Source organism: Microtus oregoni, unplaced genomic scaffold (assembly GCF_018167655.1).
Source record: "Microtus oregoni isolate MIOR12 unplaced genomic scaffold, Mior012 000014F_ref0000157, whole genome shotgun sequence".
Lineage (NCBI taxonomy): Eukaryota > Metazoa > Chordata > Mammalia > Rodentia > Cricetidae > Microtus > Microtus oregoni.
Window position 1 is genome coordinate 36,162,197 of NW_024543073.1, and position 26,054 is coordinate 36,188,250.

General features: G+C 38.9%; 1 protein-coding gene across 5 annotated transcripts in view; it reads right to left on the reverse strand.

Moving 5' to 3' along the window:
• The window catches only part of Fam172a (family with sequence similarity 172 member A), a 456,488-nt gene that overhangs the window by 370,755 nt on the left and 59,679 nt on the right, over positions 1–26,054 (reverse strand). For 3 of the 5 annotated variants that reach the window (XM_041663252.1, XM_041663256.1, XM_041663255.1), the window contains exons 2-3: positions 13,212–13,313; positions 11,566–11,666 (exon numbers count right to left, since the gene is read on the reverse strand). In XM_041663252.1, the coding sequence (XP_041519186.1) occupies positions 11,566–11,666; positions 13,212–13,281 (171 nt within the window). In that variant the 5' untranslated portion in view covers positions 13,282–13,313. The remainder of the gene's footprint in view (positions 1–11,565; positions 11,667–13,211; positions 13,314–26,054) is intronic. The other 2 variants (XM_041663254.1, XM_041663253.1) reach the window with 1 other exon arrangement.

Below are 26,054 nucleotides of genomic sequence, written 5' to 3' on the forward strand. Positions count from 1 at the left end.
TTCTTACAATCTCATTAACAAAATATGCTAAGCTTGACAACAGTCATTTCTTGCTTCAATCTAGAATTAGACATTTCTCTTAAAATTCAGACCGCTTTTTAAAGCAGTGGTTCTCAACCTTCCTGAGGCCTTGATATTTTACTACAGTTTCTCATGTTGTGCTGATCCCCAAACATACAATTATTTTCATTGCTACTTCATAACTGTAACTTTGTAATTGTTATAAATCATAATGTGAATATCTGATGTGGGCAACACAGTTTGCTCTAGTGCACAGGGGACATAAGAGCCAGAGGGGAGTGTTTCTGCCACTGGGCTATCCCCCATCCCACCCACCCCCAAGCCCACTTTTTCACCTTCTAGGTCCTTGGAACACTGCAACACAGCTTGCTCTACTGCTGAGAGGTGAGTCAGCAGCCACAGGGCCAGAAAGCAGGACACCACACTCAGAAACTCCCCAGTGGAACAAAACCCAGAGGCCCTTCACTAACACCCTCTACTTTTCTAGTCAGCCAGTGGGGAGTTTTCCTGATGCTGGGCTATCCCCCAACCCATCCCGCCCCCAAACCAGCCTTTTCCCCTGAAAGGTTCTTGGAACCCTGCAACAGACCTTGCTTCAATACTGAGGGGACCTACTAGGTAGGACAGCAGCCACAGCGCCAGACAGCTGGGACCTCCCCAGTGGGACAATCACAGGGTCACTTCCCCAACTGCCTCAGCATTTCTGCCCAGCAAGCAGGGAGTTTTCCAGCTGCTGGACTATTCTACAACCCACCATGCCCCCAAACCCGCCTTTTCTCCTGCTAGCTCCATGGAATCCTGCAACAAAGATTGCTCCAATACTGAGGGAACAAAAGAGAGGGCAGACCAAGAAAAATTCCCAAGTACTCAGACAGCCACAGCAAGGATTGAACCAAAATGCCAAAGCACTGCCGGCCTCATTTGAAGGAAGAGATGGGTAGGGGCCAATGCAAGAATGGCTCCAACATCCTAAAAAGCAACAGGGTAACACCAGAATCCAGTGGACACACAACAGGAAGACTTGATCATCCTAACCCAGAAGAAGTAGAAGAAAACAACTTTAAACCTAACTTTATGAAAATGATGGAAACCTTTAAAGAGGAAGTGAAAAACTCCCTAAAGAAATAAAAGAGAAGACAAACAAAAAGTTGGAAGAAATTAATAAATCCCTCAAAGATACCCCCCTCATAAAAACAAGAAAAATCAATCAAACAGGTGAAAAAAAAAACAGTTCAAGACTTGAAGACTGAAATAGAGGTAATAAAGAAAACACAGACCGAGAAATGTCTGGATATAGAAAATCTGGGTAAATGAACAGGAACTACAGAAACAAGTATAACCAACAAAATACAAGAGATAGATGAAAGAATCTCAAGCACTGAAGATGCAATATACGAAACAGACTCATTGGTCAAAGCAAACATTAAATCCAACGAATTCTTAACACAAAACATTCAGGAAATCTGAGAAACTATGAAAAGACCAAACCTAAGAATAATGGAGACAGATGAAGGAGAAGAACTCCAGCTCAAAGGCACAGAAAATATATTCAACAAAATTATAGAAGAAAACTTCCCCAAGATAAAGAAGGATATCCCTATGAAGGTACAAGAAGCTTACAGAACACCAAATAGACTGGATCAAAAAAAAAATCAAATCACCATATAATAATCAAAACACAAAACATACAGAATAAAGAAAGAATATTAAAAGCTGCAAAGGAAAAGGGTCAAGTAACATATATAGGTAAACCTATCAGAATTACACCTGACTTCTCAATGGAAACCAAGAAAGCCAGATGGTCTTGGATAGATATGCTGTAGACACTAAGAGACCATGTATGCAAGCCCAGACTACTATACCCAGCAAAGCTTTCTTTCAATATTAATGGAGAAAACAAGATATTCCATGACAAAAACAGCTTTAAACAATATGTATGCACAAACCCAACCTTACAGAAAGTACTAGAAATAAAACCTCAACCCAAGGAAGCTAGCTACACCCACAATAACACAGAAATCTGAAACACCCCACACACACGCCAGCATAACCCAAAGAAGGGAAATACACAAACACTACTACCAAAAAAATAATCAGAGTTACGAGTTACTGGTCATTAATATCACTTAATACCAATGGAATCAATTCACCTATAAAAAGATACAGGCTAAGAGAATGGATACGAAAACAAGATCCACCATTCTGCTGTTTACAAGAAACACACCTTAACCTCAAAAACAGCCACTACCTCATAGTAAAGTGTTGGAAAAAGGTTTTCCAATCAAATGGACCTAAGAAACAAGGGGGGGTGGCTATCCTAATATATAACAGAATGGATTTCAAACTAAAAATCAATCAGAAGAAATAGAGAAGAATACTTTATACTCGTAACAGGAACAATTCATCAAGATGAAGTCTCAATCCTGAATATCTATACCCCTAATACAAGAGCACCCACATATGTAAAAGAAACATTACTAAAACTTAAATCACACATCAAACCACACACACAAATAATAGGAGATTTCAACACTCCGCTCTCACCAATGGACAGGTCAACCAAACAGAAACTTAATGAAGAAATAAGAGAACTAACAGATGTAATGAATCAAATGGACCTAAAAGACATCTATAGAACATTCCACCCAAACAGAAAAGAATATACCTTCTATCAAGCACCTCATGGAACCTCCTCGAAAATTGATCACATACTCAGTAACAAAGCAAACATCCACATATACAAAAAAGAAAAAATTTGGAGTGACCCCCAGTGTCTTATCGAATCATCATGGAGTAAAGTTAGAATTTAACAAAACTACTACTCCCAGAAAGCCTACAAACTCATGGAAACTCAGAAACTCAACAGTCAACTACTGAACCACCCCTGGGCTAAGGAAAAAATAAAGAAATAAATTAAAGCTTTCCTGGAATTCAACAAAAATGAAGGCACGGTATATACAAACCTTTGGAACACTATGAAAGCAGTGCTAAAAGGAAAGTTCATAGCACTAAGTGCCCACATAAAGAAAAAGGAGAAAGCTCACATTAATGACTTCACAGCACACCTGAAAGCGCTAGAAAAAAAAAAAAAAGAATCAGACTCACCCAGGAGAAGCAGAAGACTGGAAATAATCAAGTTGAGGGAAAACAAAGAAAACAACACAAAGAATCAATGAAACAAAGAGTTGGTTCGTTGAGAAAATCAACAAGATTGACAAACCCTTATCCAAACTAATCAAAAGGGAGAGAGAGAACATCCAAATTAACAAAATCAGAAATGAAAAGAGGGACATAACAACAGACACTGAGGAAATTCAGAGAATCATTAGGTCTTACTACAAAAACCTGTACTCCACAAAATTGGAAAATGTAAAAGAAATGGACAATTTTTTACATAAATACAATATACCAAAATTAAATCAAGACCAGGTGAGCAATTTAAATAGACCAATAAGCCTCAAGGAAATAGAAGATGTCATCAAAAACCTCCCAACAGAAAACAGCCCAGGGCCTGATGGTTTTAGTGCAGAATTCTACCAGAACTTCCAAGAAGAGCTAATACCTATACTCCTCAAAGTGTTCCACATAACAGAAACAGAAGGGTCACTGCCAAACTCTTTTTATGAGGCTTCAGTTATGCCTATACCAAAACCACGCAAAGACTCAACCAAGAAAGACAATTATAGACCAATCTCACTCATGAATATAGATACAAAAATTCTCAATAAAATACTGGCAAACCGAATAAAAGAATACATTAGAAAAATCATCCATCATGATCAAGTAGGCTTCATCACAGAGATGCAGGGCTGGTTCAACAAATAAAAGTCTATGAATGTAATCCATCATAAAAATAAACTGAAAGAAAAAGACCATATGATCATTTCATTACATGATGAAAAAGCATTAGACAAAATTCAACACCCATTTATGATAAAAAGTCTTGGAGAGATTAGGGATACAAGAATTATATCTACATATAATAAAAACAATTTAAAGCAAGCCAACAGCTAACATCAAATTAAATGGAGAGAAACTCAAAGCCATTCCACTAAAATCAGGAACAGGACAAGGCTGTCCACTTTCTCCACATCTCTTCAACATAATTCTTGAAGTTCTAGCAATAGCAATAAGACAACATAGGGGGATCAAAGGGATTCGAATTGGAAAGGAAAAAGTAAAACTTTCATTATTTGCAGATGATATTATAGTGTACATAAGTGACCCCAAAAACCCTACCAGAGAATTCCTACAGCTGATAAATACCTTCAGTGATGTGGCAGGATACAAGATGAACTCAAAAAAATCAGTGGCCCTTCTATACACAAAGAAAAAGATGAGAGGGAAATCAGAGAAACATCACCTTTCACAATACCACAAATAACATACAATATCATGGGGTAACACTACCCAAGGAAGTGAAAGACCTGTTTTACAAGAACTTTAAGTCTTTGAAGAAAGAAACTGAAGAAGATACCAGAAAGCGGAAAGATCTCCCATGCTTTTGGATAGAAAGGATCAACATAGTAAAAATGGCAATTCTACCAAAAGCAATCTATAGATTCAATGCAATCCCCATCAAAATCCCAACAAAAATCTTCACAGACCTTGAGAGAACAATAATCAACTTCATAGGGAAAAACAAAAAACCAAAGATAGACAAAACAATCCTATATAATAAAGGAACTTCTGAAGGCATTACCATCCCTGATGTCAAGCTCTATTACAGAGCTACAGTAATGAAAACAACTTGGTATTGGCATAAAAACCAGGACGTTGGGCAATAGAATCAAATTGAAGACTGGGATATTAATCCACACACCTATGAAAACCTGATTTTTGACAAAGAAAATAAAATTATACAATGGAAAAAAGAAAGCATTTTCAACAAATGGTACTGGCATAACTGGATGTCAACCTGTAGAAGAATGAAAATAGATCCATATCTATCACCATGCACAAAACTCAAGTCTAAATGGATTAAAGACCTCAATATAAATCTCACCACACTGAACCTGATAGAGAAGAAAGTGGGAAATAGCCATTAATGCATGGGCACAGGAGACCACTTCCTAAATATAACCCCAGTAGCATAGACAATAAGAGCAACAAAAAATAAATGGGACCTCCTGAAACTGAGAAGCTTCTGTAAAGCAAAGGACACAGTCAATAAGACAAAAAAGGCAGCCTACTGAATGGGAAAAGATTTTCACAAACCCCACATCAGACAAAGAACTGATCTCCAAAAAATATAAATAACTCAAAAAATTAGACAATAAAATTCTAAATAACCCAATTAAAAACTGGAGTTCTGAACGAACAGAAAATTCTCAACAGAAGAACTTCAAATGGCCAAAAGACACTTAAGGACTTGTTCAACCTCCTTAGTTATCAGGGAAATGCAAATAAAAACAACTCTGAGATACCAATCTTACACCTGTCAGAATGACTAATATGAAAAACACTAATGATATCTATGCTAGAGAGGATTTGGAGTAAGGGGAACACTCATCCATTGCTGGTGGGAATGCAAACTTGTGCAATCACTTTGGAAATCAGTGTGGGGGTTTCTCAGAAAATTGGGAATCAATCTACTTCAAGATCTAGCAATACCACTCTTGGGAATATATCCAAGAGATGCCCAATCATACTACAAAAGCATTTGTTCAACTTTGTTCATAGCAGCATTATTTTTTATTTTTTTAAAGATTTATTTATTATGTATACAATGTTCTGCCTCCATGTATGCCCGCACACCAGAGGAGGGCGCCAGATCTCATTACAGATGGTTGTGAGCCACCATGTGGTTGCTGGGAACTGAACTCAGGACCTTTGGAAGAGCAGACGGTTCTCTTAACCACTGAGCCATCTCTCCAGCCCGCAGCATTATTTTTAATAGGCAGAACGTGGAAACAACCTAGATGCCCCTCAACTGAAGAATAAATAAAGAAAGTGTGGCACATCTATACATTAGAGTACTACTCAGTGTTAAAAAATAATGGCATCATGAAGTTTGCATGCAAATGGATAGAATTAGAAAACACTATCCTGAGTGAGGTAACCCAAACCCAAAAAAATAAATAAAGGACATTGAGCCTTATAGTTCATGATCCTAGAGAAGCTAAGTAATACGATGAAGGAAAAGAAAAACATATATAGACCCACCTGTAAACTGGAAACAGACAAGATTGCCTGACAAAATTTGGGAGTGTGGGGACAGGGGTAGAAGTGGAGAAGGGGAAGCGGAGGGGAGAAGAGAAGGTTTGGGGAGAACTTGAAGGAATGGGATAGTTGAGATGGAGGAAGGACAGATATGAGAGCAAGGAAAGAGATATCTTGATTGAGGGAGCCATTATGGGGTTAGCAAGAAACCTGGCTCTAGAAAAATTCCCAGAAATCCACAAAGATGACCCCAGCTAAGACCCTAAGCAATAGAGGAGAGGGTGCCTGAACTGGCCTTGCCCTGTAGTCAGACTTATGATTATCTTAAATATCACCATAGAACCTTCATCCAACAACAGATGGAAACAGGAAAAGACCCATATTGGAGCACTGGACTGAGCTCCCAAGGTCCAGTTGAAGAGTGGAAGGAGTGAGTATGAGCAAGGAGGTCAAGACCATGAGCAGTTCATCCACTGAGACAATTTGCCTGAGCTAATGGGAGCTTACCAACTCCAACTGGACTGGGAGTGAAGAAGCATGGGATCAAACTAATCCCTCTAAATGTGGGTGACAGTTGGGTCAGACTGACGGGCCAATGACAGTGGCACTGGGATTTGTCCTTACTACATGTCCTGGCTTTGGGGGATGCTATTCTCTTTGGATATATACCTTGCTCAATCTAGATGGAGTAGGGAAGGCCTTGGACTTTCCACAGGGCAGGGTGCCTTGCCCTCTCTCAGGATTGAAGGGGGGTTAGGGAGAGGGTATGTGGAGGGAGTGGGAAGAGGGGAGAGAGTAGGAATTTGGATTGGTATTTTTTAAAGTAATAAATAAAATAATAATTAAAAATAAATGAATAAGTAAGTATCTGATGTGCAGGATATCTGATATATGACCCTTGTGAAAGAGTTATTCAATCCCAAGGGGTCATGACCCACAAGTTGAGAATTATCTCATTATGTGGATTGCATTTAAATATTTGAGTATTAAAATAAACTTTGCATTGTTTTCCATATGTACACCTCAATAGAGTCATCAAAAAATTCTGTAAGATCCAACTGTCCTACAGTTTTTAATAAATCTTTTTTCAGTGTAATTTTTTTTCAATTATTTCCACTATTTTACAAAATATTTTACCAGTTAGGTTAAGGTAGGAAGAGATTTATGACCTCAGTTGCTTCTGCTAGTATTGTACTTTGTACTATCCCTTAATAAAGAGCCAGACCTGTGAGATTACCTAATCACGTTTTTTGGGTTTTTTTTTCTTATTAAGAACATTGACAACCAAGCGGTAATGGCACATGCCTTTAATCCCAGCATTTGGGAGGCAGACACAGGCAGATCTCTGTGAGATCGAGGCCAGCCTGGTCTACAGGAGCTAGTTCCAGGACAGTTTCCAAAGCTGCAAAGAAACACTGTCTCAAAAAAAAAAAAAAGAAGAAGAAGAAGAAGAAGAAGAAGAAGAAGAAGAAGAAGAAGAAGAAGAAGAAGAAGAAGACTGGAACACTGACATTTTATTGATTCTTACAGAAGGTATAAAGATACATATTAAAGAAAATGCAAAGGTCCAAAATAGGCAAGAAAGTGAAATTTCTTGCTCTAACATGACTGGTTAGCAGTGACGCAATGTTGATGCAGAAGTTTGAAACCAAAAGGCAAGGTGGCATAAACAAATCCTGTAATGAGAAAACTTTCCCTTTTCTATTCCAGGCTTTGAGATACACTGAATTCTATGTGAACAAGTTATGTCTGCTTGCAGTCAACATACTAGGAAAGAAAATTGATTGGTATGTGAAATCCAGGGATTTGTTGATCTATGAAACACTGACTTAAGGAAATAATGATTTAAGAAATGATGCAGCTTAGCCTGTATTCACATATTTGGATATATATATATATATATATATATATATATATATATATATGTATATACACACACACACACACACACACAACAATTGAAGAAAATGGGTCATAAATTTGAGAGTAAGCAAGGGGAAAAGGTAGAAAGCGGAAATGGGGGAAAGGGAAAATGATGTAATTATACATTAACTTCAAAAAATTCTTAAAGCGATGCATTAAACTGGATCTTAGGGGCTCAGTCCTGTGCTTCAATGTGGGTCTCTGTCTCTATCTCCATCCGTCACCGGATGAAGGTTCTATGGTGATATTCAAGATAGTCATCAGTCTGACCACAGGACAAAGCCAGTTCAGGCACCCTCTCCTCTACTGACCAGGGTCCTAGCTGGGGACATCCTTGTGGACACCTGGGAACCCCTCTAGAGCCAAGCCTCTTGTCAACCCCAAAATGTCTCCCTCACTTAAGATATCTCCTTCCTGCTCCTATATCTGCCCTTCCTCCATCTCAACCATCCCACTCCCCCAAGCTCTCACCAACCCTCCTCTTCTCCCTTCTCTCTCCCCTTCCTCCTTACCCCCACCCCATCCCTACCCCCATGCTCCCAACTTTTGCCTGGCGATCTTATCTGCTTCCAATTTCCAGGAGGATAACTATATGTTTTTCTTTGGGTTCACCTTATACTTAGCTTTGATGAATCGTGAACTATAGGCTCAATGTCCTATGTTTATGGCTAGAATCCACTAATAAGTGAGTACATACAATATTTGTATTTTTGGGTCTGGGTTATCTCACTCAGAATAGTGTTTTCTATTTCCACCCATTTGCAAGCAAAATTCAAGATGTCAATTTTTTTTTACCACTGAGTAGTACTCTAATGTGTAGATGTGCCACACTTTCTTTATCCACTCTTCCATTGAGGGGCTTCTAGGTTGTTTCCAGGTTCTGGCTATTACAAATAATGCTGCTATGGATCACAAGGAGTTGGTCCACTCACTGAGACAGTGTGCCTGATCTAATGGGAGCTCACCAAATCCAGCTGGACTGGGACTAAATAAGCATGTGATCTAACTGCCCTCTGAATGTGGCTAACAACTGAGGCAGACTGAGAAGTCATTGATAATGGTACTGGGATTTGTCTCTATTGCATGTACTAGCTGTTTGGGATCCTAGTCTATTTGGATGCACACCTTCCTAAGCCTGGATGGAGGGGGAGGGCCTTGGACTTCCCACAGGGCAGGGTACCCTGGCCTTTCTTAGGACTGGAGGGGGTGGGGGGAAGGAGAGTGGGGGAACGGGAGAGAAATGGGAGAAGGGGAAGAAGTGGAAATTTTGAGTGGTTATTATTTATAAAGCAATAAAAAAATAAATTAAAAAATGGATTGAAAATTAAATCCTGTAAGTTTTGTGGCCACATAAAGAGAAAACAAGTTATAATAGTGGAATTTTGTCTTACATTACTTGTTTGCCTGTTTGGGGTGTGTGTGTATGTTTGTGCATGTATACCACAAGAGTGTGTGGAGTCAGAAAACAACTCGAGGGAGTCAGCTCTCTCATCCCACCATATGGGTTCTGAGGGTCAATCTCAGATAATCAGGCTTGGCAGCAAGTGCCGTGTCATGCTGATCCATCTTTCCAGCCCATTAGGTTGATTTACTATAGAAGATGAAGCATACGGTTTTGAAGAAAAGGAAGCAGAAGGTTAAATAATATAGGTATGTGCCAAGTACAGTACTGTACACTTGTTATGCAAGTACTAGACAGGCTGAGGCTGAGGAAAAAGATTCCAAGTTCAAGGCCAGCCTGGGCTACACTGTGAGTTTCAGGTCAGCCTGAACTACATACACATACACACACACAAATACACCAAAAAAAACTGCAAAAAATTGCACATGGTTTGTAGAATAACAACATATCTAAAGGACCTGGTAAATATGGATTATAGAAAGGAATAAAACGTAAGTGCCATTTAAATACACACACAAGCACTTTCCTAAGATAAGATTATTATTGTATAGTTATTCTATAATGAAAACACCATAAATTTGCAGTATATATTTCAAGTGGAAACAGGAAAGCACTTTAACATAAGCAGAAGTAATTATGATCTCTGAATACATTTAAGTTACAAATAATAAAGAATATTCAAGATTATATGTAACAACAATTAAAGAAAAAGAGGCCATAAATTTGAAAAAGAGCAAGAGAAGATATATAAGAGGGTTTGAAAAGAAAAAAAGGAAATGGGGAAAATTATGCCATTATATTACCACAAAATTTTTTTAAAAAGTTGAATAACCAATGGGAAGTGAAGAACTGTTGAAGATTTAACCTGAAATTACCTTGTCGCAAAATACAAGTTAGCCTGCACAGTACTGGAAATACTGCCTTAAAAACCAGACCACTGGGTCAGAAGACAGACAGCAGGAGTTTCAGGTACCCAATTTCTTCCCTCTAGATCCCCTAGATCCAAGATGGAGGCACAGGAATTCTCCAGTGAACTGAACACATGGGAACTCCATAGTCAAAAACATAAGCTTAGCAAATCTGGTCTCACGGAAGTCCACGAGTAAGCCTGCCACCTTGGCCACCTTTGAAGAGAGAGGGGGTGGTGCCTTTATTATCTTGAATAAGACACAAATTTGCAAAGTGCCTTAGAAGGGGGCACAACACTCTCCACCCTTAAAGCCTGTGAGAACATAATACAATGTCCCTGTAAAGAGACTGTAGAACAGAAAGTCAAAACTTTTCCTCAGACATGCAGAAATACAAGAGACATAAGAAAGAACTGTCTCATCGTATTTGTTCTCTTCACACTACAAAATACCCCCCATGTTATTTTTTAGCTAACAAATGTATTAAAAGGTCAATATACCTTCTGGGGAAAAAGCAGTTATCTCAGTAACATATTAAATAAATGTGTCTATATATGTTTTACTAAAAATCTGTGATATTGAATAAATGAAATATTTAGTTCTGATGAAAATTCACCAAAATGACAAATGGCACTTTTGGTTTCTTTGGTGAGACCATGTAAGATAACCAGTTTTCGAAGGACAAATACATTACCAAGTTAGAGGGAAAGAAGAACAGCTCAGTCTAACTATCTTAATAGCAATCATCAAATAAATAAAGACTAAAAAGTAAAGCCCATCTTACTGGCACAGTAGAAGATTCAATCTTTTAAAAAATATTACCAAAAAAAAAAGTAAAATTTGGTGTAAATTTGTTTTTCCATATAAACAACTTAGTGAAAAATACCAAAGTCATATGAAGGATATGTCAGTATAAAAGCAAACGCTTTCAAATTAAAAACATTTTTCTAGTAAATGACTGAAAATTACCAAATACAAAAAGGAAAAAGTATTTTAGACATCACTTTTTATAGGAAGAGTATGTAAACTGCTGCACCGTCCAAACCATTGCTCCTGGTACTCTGAATTGGAAAATGAAGTAAAACAATATCTATGCCATACCTCAACCTTCAAATTAAAAAAGGCAAAGCAGCAATATCCTTGACATACCTCACCCAGAGCTTCGTATCTTTTCTGGTTCCACCTGTGTAAGTCTTCACGGTAGTTAAAAACAAATGGTTCCCCAGTTTTTATGTGTCTTAACTGCCCCTCTAAAAGACAACAAGCAATATTCCAATGATTTAGAATATATCTTAAATAATATGGAACTCATAATAAATAATTATAACTTTTTTAAATATTTGATTTCTTCCTAAATTTTTGTCTTCAAATGCCAATATAATAAACCTATTAAGCATATAAAAGAAGGATCCCTAGGAATTTAAAAGCTAGTCTTAATCTTCATCCCAATATTTTAAAGCAAGCTGACACTACTTTAAGGCTACTAAGAACACCACCAGATAATGCCATAAGCATGGCTCAGACTTCAAGAAGTTTAGCGGCCACCTGGGAGACAAATGTTGAAAATCTAAGCAATTTTCCAGAAAGTTAAGATAGTAATGAAAGAAAGGCAGCGATGCAAAGCTGCCATCTGTGATGTATATGAACAGTGAGGTCCAGAATGATGTGGGAACGTGAGCATGTATTGTGCAGTTACCTAGGACAGAAGGGATTCAGGGCCTTGAGGAACAGTTTTCTATGAGGCCCTAAGACAAGCTATCAATGGAGGCTGGAGAGGAGGAGGAGAGCTAACACCAGCTGAAACTATCCAAACCTTCCTGGACTGCATTTTCTGACACAGAACAAGTAAGGTCCAAATAAGGCATACAGGGCTTCATGCACCAGTAAGCATTTGGTCTTAATATTCCCATCCTGTATATTAAAGAATTACAGTGTGATAGTCTTCATGGAAACATGCCTCATATATCAAAAACATGTTTCTTTACCGTGAGCAATGCTAAATTAACCATCTAGACCATAGTATCCAAAAAAAAAACTCTCCTTGTGGAAAGCATTAAACTTTATGTACTAAAAGGTTTAATTATCAGCCTATTTACAGTGAGAAAAGACAGACCATCTGCCCCTTGCTTTCAACGGGAAGAGTCTAGTAACCAGAAGAAACACAGCCCACAAGGCAACAGCCTTAATCCTTTCTCACGAATAGGCAATGAAAGATTACTATTTATACATGTTGTATCATAAGATATTCTTTATAAAAAATAATATTTGAAAGTGATCAACGTTTCTATTATCATCTTAAACTCATGAGTATGCAAGTACACATGGGCAGAAGAGAGGCCCCTTCCTTCCACCTGTAAGTGTAAGGGGCACACACTAACACAGTGATGAGCAATCAGCATTTGGAGCTAAAACGCAATAGCTAGAAATGACAACTACATGCTCCTGCCCCAAACAGTAGAAGCCTTCAAATATAATAGTGTATTGTGGCTCAGGTATAAACTTCAATTAGGAGTTTCTAGTTAGATACCAGAGAATGCTCAAAGTAAAAATGTATAAATGAAGTCAACTTATTGTCTTTTAATTTATGAGACTTGTCAACTACAGAAAACTGTCTCCTAATTCTTTTATTAGAGTGAAGGAGTTTACTATACAAACATAAGCCATGATCTCCCCAAAATCCTGCAAAATGTTCTAGTTAAGGAGTGAGAGTAACTAATATGTTTCCTATGATTCTATAAACACTGTTAAGTAAATTATACATACACATATATGTGTGTATAATGTACAGCACTTACTTTCATTAAAAGCATATTCAAATCCTTCCAGCGTGGTAGGAAAATCAAGAGGTGGCTCGTCCTTCTTCATGAGTTCATCCAAATCAATCCTAGACAACAAATCTAAAAACAAAATGACAGGAACCGACATGAGACTTACTCAGGTTCATGGCTCACTGAGAATACAAGTGAAGGCTGCATTTCTAATTGCTTTAAATTATTCCTTCATTCTAGTTGATTAATTTTATCTGTTGTTTTAACTGACAATGCTATTAAAATTTAAGTTCCAAAAAAGCTGTATTTTGATCTAACTCAGTATCAACACAAATACTCTACAAATCATAATCCCCTAAGTAATCACAACACGGATTCTCAAAATAATCTAACTTTTCCCCTTCAAAATGGCTATTTGTTTGTACCTCATTAACCTTAGTCTATGGTTTCAAAATTCAAATATTAATGTAACATTTCAAAGACCACAAAATTTTACTATAAATGAGCTATAGTTTATGAATAGAAGAACTAATTGTAAATGCAAAACTGATATCATTATATATTGATACATTTTATAAGAAATATTAAAATGAGTTGCTGAGGAATCCCATCAGGACAGGTGAGTGTGTGCTATCCAGGGGCGGACTGTCCCGGAAGAGAGCACAAACCCCCTCCCCCAGCTCCTTCTGCAGGGCTGTCTTTCTTTCGCACGACCCAGCACCCCCAGCACCCCTACCCAACCCTGCCCTGCTGTATGCTAGGACCAGTGCTCAAGTACAGTTTCAAGCTCCTAAACTAAGGCGACCCACCCAGAGCGGTGAGTGCATGCCTACCGGGCAGGCCTCAGGGTACCCTGTAAGGGAGCCTGGCACCTTCAGCTCCAGCGCCATGCTTCCTGCGCGCTTCTGGATACCACCCCCCCCCCTTGCTCCATTCATCCTGTTGGCCCTGGATCATTGGGCTACCTGCGGCCCTGTTTAGTTGCTGAGGAATCCCATTGGGATGGGAACAGTTCCTGCTTCTACACTGAAGAGATATACCCAGAGAGTCAATCACAGCAAAGACTGGACCAAGAGACCAGGCCTCTCCTGGCTCCATTTGAAGGAAGAGATGGGAAGGCGCCAATACAAGAATTCCTCCAACAACCTGAAAGGCAACATGACACCACCAGAAACCAGGGATCCCGTAATAAGAAGAATTGTACACCCTACTCCTGAAGAAATAGAAGAAATCGACTCAAAAGTGAACTATATGAAAATAATAGAGGACCTTAAACAGGATGTGAAAAACTGCCATAAACAATTAGAGATTACAAACAAAAAGGTAGAGGAAATGAATAAATCGCTCAAAGACACGCAAGAAAACCAAGAGAAACAAGAAAAAGCAATCAAACAGGTTAGGGAAGCGGTTCAAGACATGAAGAATGAAATGGAAGCAATGAAGAAAGCACAAACCGAGGGAAGAATGGAGATGGAAAATCTGGGTAAACGAACAGGAACGACAGAGACAAGTACTAACAACAGATTACAAGAGATAGAAGAGAGAATATCAGACACTGAAGATACCATAGAGAAAATAAACACACTGATCAAAGAAAACAGCAAAACCAACAAATTCTCATCACAAAACATTCAGGAAATTTGGGACACAATAAAAAGACCAAACCTAAGAATAATTGGAGTAGAAGAAGGAGAAGAGTGCAGCTCAACGGTACAGAAAATATACTTAATAAAATTATAGAAGAAAACTTTCCCAACCTGAAGAAAGAGGTACCTATGAAGGTTCAAGAAGCATACAGAACGCCAAATAGGCTGGATCAAAAAAAAAAAAACATCCCCTCGCCATATAATAATCAAAACACAAAATATACACAATAAAGAAAGAATATTAAGAGCCGCAAAGGAAAAAGGCCAAGTTACTTATAAAGGTAAACCTATCAGACTTACACCTGACTTCTCTATGGAAACCATGAAAGCCAGAAGGTCCTGGATAGATGTACTGCAAAAACTAAGAGATCATGGATGCAAGCCCAGACTGCTATATCCAGCAAAGCTTTCGTTCACTATAAATGGAGAAAACAAAATTTTCCAGGATAAAAACAAATTTAAACAATGCGTAGCCACAAATCCAGCCTTACAGAAAATTATAGAAGGAAAATCACTAACCAAGGAGTCCAACAATGACCACAATAACTCAGTCATCTAGAGACCTTTCACCAGCGCAACTAAAAGAAGGGAAACACGCAAACCCTACTACTAAAAAAGTGACCGGAGTTAACAACCACTGGTCATTAATATCACTTAATGTCAATGGGCTCAACTCACCTATAAAAAGGCACAGGCTAAGGGATTGGATACGAAAATGGGATCCAACATTCTGCTGTCTACAAGAAACACACCTCAACCACAAAGACAGGCACCTACTCAGAGTAAAGGGCTGGGAAAAGGCTTATCAAGCAAATGGACCTAAGAAACAAGCAGGTGTGGCCATACTAATTTCTAACAAAGTTGACCTCAAACTTAAATCAATCAGAAGAGATGGAGAGGGACATTTTATACTCATAACAGGAACAATTCATCAGGATGAAGTCTCAATCCTGAATATCTATGCCCCTAATATAAAAGCGCCCACGTATGTAAAAGAAACATTACTAAAACTCAAGGCAGCCATCAAACTGCACACACTAATAGTAGGAGACTTCAACACTCCTCTCTCACCAATGGACAGGTCAATCAAACAGAAACCTAACAGAGAAATTAGAGAATTAATGGAGGTAATGAAGCAAATGGACTTAACAGACATCTATAGATTATTCCAACCGAAGAGGAAAGAATATACCTTCTTCTCTGCAGCTCATGGAACCTTCTCGAAAATTGACCACATACTCGGTAGCAAAGCAAACTTACACAGTTACAAAACATATTAGTAACCACCTGCGTCTTATCAGATCACCATGGATTAAAGTTAGAATTCAACAACAATGCTACCCCCAGAAAGCCTACAAACTCATGGAAACTGAACAGTCAACTACTGAACCATACCTGGATTAAGGAAGAAATAAAGAAAGAAATTAAAGTCTTCCTTGAATTCAATGAAAATAAAGAAACAACATACTCGAACTTATGGGACACTATGAAAGCAGTCCTAAGAGGAAAGTTCATAGCACTAACTGCCCACTTAAAGAAAACAGAGAAAGCTCATATTGAAGACTTAACAGCCCACCTGAAAGCTCTAGAAAAAAAAGAAGCAGACTCACCTAGGAGGAGTAGAAGATTGGAAATAATCAAACTGAGGCGTGAAATCAACAAAATAGAAACACAGAAAACAATCCAAAGAATCAATGAAACAAAAACCTGGTTCCTGGAGAAAATCAACAAGATTAATAAACCCCTATCCAAACTAATCAAACGGCAGAGAGAGAATACGCAAATTAATAATATCAGAAATGAAAAGGGGGACATAACCACAGACACAGAGGAAATTCAGAGAATCATCAGATCTTATTACAAAAGCCTGTATAACACGAAACTGGAAAATGTAAAAGAAATGGACACTTTTTTAGATAAATACCATATACCAAAGTTACACCAGGACCAGGTGAACAATTTAAACAGACCTGTTGGTCGCGAAGAATTAGAAGCTGTTATCAAAAACCTCCCTACCAAAAAAAGCCCAGGACCAGATGGTTTCAATGCGGAATTCTACCAGAACTTCCAAGAAGAGCTAATACCTATACTCCTTAATGTATTCCACAATATAGAAACAGAAGGGTCATTACATACTTCCTTTTATGAAGCTACAGTTACTCTGATACCAAAACCACACAAAGACTCAACCAGGAAAGAGAATTACAGGCCAATCTCACTCATGAACATCGACGCAAAAATCCTCAACAAAATACTGGCAAACCGAATCCAAGAACACATCCGAAATATTATCCATTATGATCAAGTAGGCTTCTTTCCTGAGATGCAGGGCTGGTTCAACATACGAAAATCTATCAATGTAATCCAGCATATAAATAAACTGAAAGAAAATAACCATATGATCATCTCATTAGATGCTGAAAAAGCATTCGACAAAATTCAACATCCATTTCTGTTAAAAGTCTTGGAGAGATTAGGGATACAAGGGTCATACCTAAATATAATAAAAGCTATATACAGCAAGCCGACAGCAAACATCAAATTAAACGGAGAGAAACTCAAAGCCATCCCGCTTAACTCAGGAACACGACAAGGATGTCCACTCTCGCCATACCTCTTCAATATAGTACTTGAAGTTCTAGCAATAGCAATAAGACAACATAATGGGATCAAGGGGATTCGAATTGGAAAGGAAGAAATTAAACTTTCGTTATTAGCAGATGATATGATAGTGTACTTAAGCGACCCCCAAAACTCCACCAAAAAACTTTTACAGCTGATAAACAGCTTTAGTAATGTGGCAGGATACAAGATCAACTCCAAAAAATCAGTCGCCCTCTTATACACAAAGGATAGGGAAGCAGAGAGGGAAATCAGAGAAGCTTCACCATTCACGATAGCCACAAACAGCATAAAATATCTTGGGGTAAATCTAACCAAGGAAGTGAAAGATCTATATGACAAGAACTTTAAGGCATTGAAGAAAGAAATTGAAGAGGATACCAAAAAATGGATGGATCTACCTTGCTCTTGGATTGGGAGGATCAACATAGTAAAAATGGCAATTCTACCTAAGGCAATTTATAGATTCAATGCAATCCCCATCAAGATCCCATCAAAATTCTTCACAGATCTTGAGAGGACAATAATCAACTTTATATGGAAAAACAAAAAACCCAGGATAGCCAAAACAATCCTATACAATAAAGGATCTTCTGGAGGCATTACCATCCCTGACTTCAAACTCTATTACAGAGCTACAGTAATGAAAACAATGTGGTACTGGCATAAAAACAGAGAAGTCGACCAATGGAATCGTATAGAAGACCCGGATTTTAACCCACAAACCTATGAACACCTCATTTTTGATAAAGGAGCTAAAAGTATACAATGGAAGAAAGAAAGCATCTTCAACAAATGGTGCTGGCACAACTGGATGTCAACCTGTAGAAGAATGAAAATAGACCCACATCTTTCACCGTGCACAAACCTCAAGTCCCAATGGATTAAAGACCTCAATATCAGCCCGAACACACTGAAAAGGATAGAAGAGAAAGTGGGAAATACCCTACAACAGATGGGCACAGGAGATTGCTTCCTAGGTATAACCCCAGAAGCACAGACATTAAGGGCAACATTGAATAAATGAGACCTACTAAAACTGAGAAGCTTCTGCAAAGCAAAGGACACTGTCACTAAGACACAAAGGCAACCTACTGACTGGGAGAAGATCTTCACCAACCCCGCAACAGACAAAGGTCTGATCTCCAAAATATATAGAGAACTCAAGAAACTAGACTTTAAAATGCTAATTAACCCAATTAAAAAATGGGGCACTGATCTGAACAGAGAATTCTCAACAGAAGAAGTTCAAATGGCCAAAAGACACTGAAGGTCATGCTCAACTTCCTTAGCAATCAGGGAAATGCAAATCAAAACAACTTTGAGATATCATCTTACACCTGTCAGAATGGCTAAAGTCAAAAACACCAACGATAACCTTTGCTCGAGAGGCTGTGGAGGAAGGGGTACCCTCATCCATTGCTGTTGGGAATGCAATCTTGTGCAACCACTATGGAAGTCAGTGTTTCGGTTTCTCAGGAAATTCGGGATCAACCTACCCCTGGACCCAGCAATACCACTCTTGGGAATATACCCAAGAGATGCCCTATCATATGACAAAAGCATTTGTTCAACTATGTTCATAGCAGTATTATTTGTAATAGCCAGAACCTGGAAACAACCTAGATGCCCTTCAATGGAAGAATGGATGAAGAAAGTATGGAATATCTACACATTAGAGTACTACGCTGCGGTAAAAAACAATGACTTCTCGAATTTTGCATGCAAATGGATGGAAATAGAAAACACTATCCTGAGTGAGGTATCCCAGACCCAAAAAGATGAACATGGGATGTACTCACTCATAATTGGTTTCTAGCCATAAATAAGGACCACGGAGTCTACAATAGGTGAATCTAAAGAAGCTAAGTAAGAAGGGGAACCCAAGGAAAAACATATAGTTATCCTCTTGGCTAAGGGAAGTAGACAAAATTGCCAGGGAGAAAACTGGGATCTTGGGGGTGGGGTGGGATGGGGGTAAGGGAAGATGGGGAGAGAAAAGTTAGAAGGGAAGGAGGTCGGGCCTTGGGAAAACAGGAGGATTGGGATAAAGGAAGGTTGGACAGGGGAGCACGGAACCACAATTCTTAGTTAAGGGAACCACTTTAGGGTTGGCAAGAGACCTGACCCTAGAGGGGCTCCCAGGTGCCCAAGCTGAGGTCCCCAGTTAGTTCCTTGGGCAGTTGAGGATAGGGAACCTGAAATGACCCTATCCTAGAGCAATACTGACGAATACCTTGCATATCATCATAGAACCTTCATCTGGTGATGGATGGAGATAGAGACAGAGACCCACACTGGAGCACTGGACTGAGCTCCCAAGGTCCCAATGAGGAGCAGAAGGAGGGAGAACGTGAGCAAAGAAGTCGGGACCACGAGGGATGCACCCACCCACTGAGACAGTGGAGCTGATCTATTGGGACCTCACCAAGACCAGCTGGACTGTGACTGAAAAAGCATGGGATAAAACTGGACTCTCTGAACATGGCGAACAATGAGGGCTGATGAGACGCAAAGGACAATGGCACGGGGGTTTGATCCTACGTAATGTGATGGCTTTGTGGGACCCTAGCCAGTTTCGATGTTCACCTTCCTAGATATGGACGGAGGTGGGAGGTCCTAGGTCTTACCACAGGGCAGAAAACCCTGACTGCTCTTTGGACTGGAGAGGGAGGGGGAAAGGAGTGGGGGGAGGGGGAGAAAGGTGGGAGGAGGGGGCGTAGGGTGGGAGGAGGGGGAGGGAAATGGGAGGCTGGGAGGAGGTGGAAACTTGTTTTTTTGTTTTTTTTCTCCTTTTCTCAATAAAAAAAAAGAAATAATGAGAAAAAAAAGAAATATTAAAATGAGACATGTTGATCAGAAATGCCTTGTTGATACTAAAACAGTTTCTATTCTTCACAATACTGAATTTCACAAGTCAAGAAAGGCAGCCAGGCAGGTGTGGTGGGACATGCCTTTAATCCCTGCACTAGGGAGGCACTAGGGAGTTTGAGGCCAAGAATACTCAGGGGAACTTTATACAAACAAAAACAACAACGAAAAAGGTACAAAGGCTGTTTTATTAAAAATAAATATAAACTAAATTTATTCTTTGTTTCTGGAATAATTTCCTACAGATGGAAAGAGTGTTTGTATCCCCTTAGCCTGATTTCCTATACAGACAGCAAGTTCCATCACCACAGTTTGTCCACCTAGAACACTGCACTAAACTCTTCGAGTATTTTCTCACAATTGCCTTTGATGTGAAAGTATCTAATATTTAATCCTAAAAGATCATTTCTGTCTGCTTCCCGTCGTGCCCTAATTTTCTGAAGAAGCATCACAAAGATGACTAAGTCCTTACCACAAGTGAAGGAGAATATGACATGCACAGAACGTCACTGATAACTGCCCTTCATCAGCTGGATGAGGTCTGGCAGGCTTCTCCACTATGATGTCAGTTTTCCCTTCGCATGGCCTGTCTTTAGAACTGACCAAGTCCCACTGACTTTCAGGTGACAGCAAAGGAGTCATGCTCTCTCTCCTGAGGTAAGAAACACTGTGACACATAACTGGTCATCCTTCTATACTGAAACACATCACTGGTCATCCTTCTACACTGACACACATCACTGGTCACTCTTCTACACTGACACACATCACTGGTCATCCTTCTACACTGACACACATCACTGGTCATCATTCTACACTGACACACATCACTGGTCACTCTTCTACACTGACACACATCACTGGTCATCATTCTACACTGACACACATCACTAGTCATCCTTCTACACTGACACACATCACTGGTCATCATTCTACACTGACACACATCACTGGTCACTCTTCTACACTGACACACATCACTGGTCATCATTCTACACTGACACACATCACTGGTCACTCTTCTACACTGACACACATCACTGGTCATCCTTCTACACTGACACACATCACTGGTCATCCTTCTACACTGACACACATCACTGGTCACTCTTCTACACTGACACACATCACTGGTCATCATTCTACACTGACACACATCACTGGTCATCATTCTACACTGACACACATCACTGGTCACTCTTCTACACTGACACACATCACTGGTCATCATTCTACACTGACACACATCACTGGTCATCCTTCTACACTGACACACATCACTGGTCACTCTTCTACACTGACACACATCACTGGTCATCCTTCTACACTGACACACATCACTGGTCATCCTTCTACACTGACACACATCACTGGTCATCATTCTACACTGACACACATCACTGGTCATCCTTCTACACTGACACACATCACTGGTCACTCTTCTACACTGACACACATCACTGGTCATCATTCTACACTGACACACATCACTGGTCATCATTCTACACTGACACACATCACTGGTCATCATTCTACACTGACACACATCACTGGTCATCCTTCTACACTGACACACATCACTGGTCACTCTTCTACACTGACACACATCACTGGTCATCCTTCTACACTGACACACATCACTGGTCATCCTTCTACACTGACACACATCACTGGTCACTCTTCGGTATGAAAGTCAGCCTCACTTCTTCCCTTTCACAACCACTCCAGCATTTATTAGCAGCAAGCGAACCCAGGAATGCTTACTATATATTCTAAGTAACAACCCAACATTACAACATTTACTTTTTTTTATAAATAGTACACTCTTTTGATTATCTTTGTTCCCCTTGGAAAAGATTTCATCTTCTTATATTGAAGGGTTTTGAGATCTTCTTCCTTTCTTATTGTTACCAAGCATACCATGTTCATCTTTTATCTTCTCTGCTCCAACCCTAAAATATTTTGTCAACAGAGTCTTTAACAATAGCTTGGATCCTGGCACAGGATCTTGAGTTCAAGGCCAACTCAGGAGGAACAAAAAAAACAAATCAATAAACGTTGTGAAAACCCTAAGGGCTAGATATGTAGAACAATGGTACAACACTTGTCTGGCATTCAACAGGACCTAGAATCCATTATCCGTAAAAGTAACAACAATAACAATAAATAAAGTAAAAAGTAAACTGCACTTAATGTAATGAACGCTAATGTGTGTGACTACTGATGCCTAAATTTTACAAATGTGCAAAAGTAATGCCAGACATTAATAATATGGAAAATTGTGAGACAGAGAGATGTTGCTATGCATGGCAAGTCTATTATCTGCTTATGAGAATTAATTTTATGTGTCAACCGGTGCCCAGGTACTTGGTCAAACACTATTATAGACATTACCATAAAGATATTTTTAGATGTTTCTTTTTCTTTTTTCTCTTCTTTCTTTTCTTTTAGTTTTTCATAACATGATATCTCTGAATAACATCCCTAGTTGTCCTGGAACTCCTGATTTGTAAACCAGGCTGGCCTTGAACTCAAGAACACAGAGATCTGCCTGCCTCTTCCTCCTGAGTGCTAAGATTAATGGTATGCACCAGCACTGCCTGGCTAGATGTATTCTTTTAAGCCATAAACCTGAGATCAATAACGTAAGTGAACTATATCCAATAAATGAAGGTTTTCTTGTGAACTCAGATATAAGACTGAATTCTGAACTTTTCCCTGAATTTCAAGCTGCCAAGTGGCTCTACAGTTTCTCATTCTATTTTCCTCTTTTCATCTCTCTTCCCCACCCCATCTCACTCTCCCCACTTCCCATCCATGGACTGTAAATGTACATATGCATACATATGTACTCATACATATTGAGTCATCACCATATTATACCACTTCAAACACAGATCCCATATATAACCGTACATACCATAAACAGTTAATATGGAATAGGCAATACCATATATATTTGTTGACTTACATTCTGATGCTTACACAATTATGAAACTGCCTAACAACACATTTCCTGGTCTCAAGTATACATAACTCTGTGGGTATAAAATTCTATTCATTTTGCTTCTCTATAAAACCCTGACTAAACTGTTTCTCAATTTTTATAACCCAAAAATTGCTCTAAAAGTCAACTCTTTTAATAAAAAAAAAAGAACTAGTTAAATAAAAGAAGGAAAAAGGTACAAGCCAAATAAAGAAGAGAAGGCACACCAGTACAACACAACTAAACAGTGTACACAGTTACAGAGCGTAAATAAATGGCCTTCACACCCCAAATAAAAAGCTACCCCACAAAATCTCAAGAGTTATTTTTATGATAGGAGACATAAAGACATAAAACTGAAAGTACAGGGACTAGAAACACTAACATATAAACACAAATCAAAATTTTATCTGTAGTTGCCATATTATTACTAGAAAAAGTACACTCCAGGGAGGTAAAAAGCAAATACATATGAGAACTAGAAACATGCATGTCATAATGAGGAAGGGTAAATTCTTCAGAAGCATGTAACAATCTAAAATGTATCTATACCAATGCTGAGGGAAACCAGAAAGAGCTAAAACAACTAGAAAGGAAAAAAAGTCCATAATTAAAGCTGGAGGTTTCAATACCTTTTCATATTGATGAACAGAGCAAGAACACAGAAAACAGAAAAGGGCATAAAAGACCAAGTATCAATTCAACCTAAGTTATTTATATAAATCACGAAATAGCCACTTAACATTTTGTTTCAAGTACTCAGTACTAATTTTAATTAAATTTAAAATTACAATATAATTACATTACTTTCACCTTTCCCTATTCTCCCTCTAACCCCTCCTAGATCCTATCCCTCTAAGCCTTTCCAGCTCTTTCTTATTGTGGATATATATATATATATATATATATCCCCCACTGAGTCACTTAGTATAGCTTGTGTTTACAGGATTTCATGGCTAACCACTTTGTATTGGATAGCCAATTAAGGGGCTCATCTCTGGAAATGCTAATTCTCCCTCTCTCGTCAGTCACTGGAAACTTAGCCAACTACCTGGGACTAGTGGGGTCATAGATGCCAGACCAGCATAATTCCCAACTGCATTCTAAACCTTATACCCACAGATGAGTGTAGCTCTCGCCCCTTACCAAAGAAGCTTCTCTTTTCAGAACACAATAGGCCATAATGCAAAGATCAACAGACCACAGATGTTGGAGTCCAGCATCAATGGAGAGAACTACAACACAACTCCCGCACCTAAGACTCGGGGAATGTCCAGGAAGGGGGGCCAAATGATTCTAAGAGCCAGTGGGCCAGAACGACTGCTGTGACATTATGTCTCCTAGAAACAACAGAAAAGCTTCCCCCACAATACCTCAATAGTATGGCTGCCTAAACAAGACCTGAATATTATGAATAGGCATGCTACCTCAGAAGAAGGATTCCATCTCTTGAGAAAGAACTATGAGCAAGTCAATACCTCTGTAAAGGGTACAGAAAGCATTCACAAAAGTAGCTGATATTCCAGGCTATGAAATAAGTCTCAGTGAATTTTAAAAAAATGAAAATCATATACACCAACTCATTAACCAAAATAACAATAATCTTAAATTCAATGAAGGAAATCTGTCAAAAAAAAAATTCAATTCTGAGCTGGGCGTTAAGGCACACTCCTTTAATCCAGCACTCCAGAAGCAAAGGCAGGGCATCTTTCTGAGTTCAAGAGCAGCTGGTTTATGTAGCAAGTTCCCAGCCAGCAGGCTACACAGTGGAACCCTGAGCAAACAAACAAACAAACAAACAAGTGCTGCCTATTATTTTTTATAATAGAAGGAGGGGGAGGGAACAGGCTAAAAAGGAGGATCAAGGAAGGTAGGGAGGGATGCAAGAGTATACCAAAAGAGGCAAGCTTGCAGGGGTCAGAGGACAACTCTCTCAAGTAGGTCTCTCCTGCCACCTTGTGGGATCCAGATAAATAGGCTTGTGCATAAGCAACTCCACTCATTGAACTATCCCATAAGCCACCCTTGTGGACTACATCTGGAATGGACTAAAAACTCTGTGAAGGAAATTTTTAATTAAATCATTTAAAGTGGGAAGATCACACCTGGGCCACACCTTCATGGTCACCTGTAATAGTGATATGAAAGAGGGAAGATTTGGCTTTCTCTGGTTGCCCTTGCTCTCACTGGCAAGTTCATTCCTTCACTGGCATTAGAGCCTACTTCTTTATGATTCTAGTGTATACTGAAGACCAGCTGAGATCTCCAGCCTTTTACTGAACAACTACTAGATTCTGAAATTTTCTGTTAGTAGACAGACATTGATAGACTAATTGGATCATAGCCAGTAAATCATTCTAATACACACTAAGATAGATAGATAGATAGATAGATAGATAGATAGATAGATAGGTGGATGGGATGGATAAGTAGAAAGACGATATATAGACTCATTCTATCATTTCTGTTCCTCTAGGAAACTTTAATATAAACCCAAATTCAATTATTAAACATAAATTATATTTTTAGAACAACTTCTGAGTTAAAAAAAGTAAATCATACAAATTTTTACAAAGTCCTAACCGAATGAAAATGAAAAACAATACATCAGAGTTTGTGGGATTCAGGAAGCTGGGCTCTATCTCAGCAGCAGAGCACTCACTGGTCTAGAATTTATAAAATTTAGCACAAGCAGTGTTTACAGGGAAAATGGCATTAAATCCTTAAACAGATGCTCTTTAATCT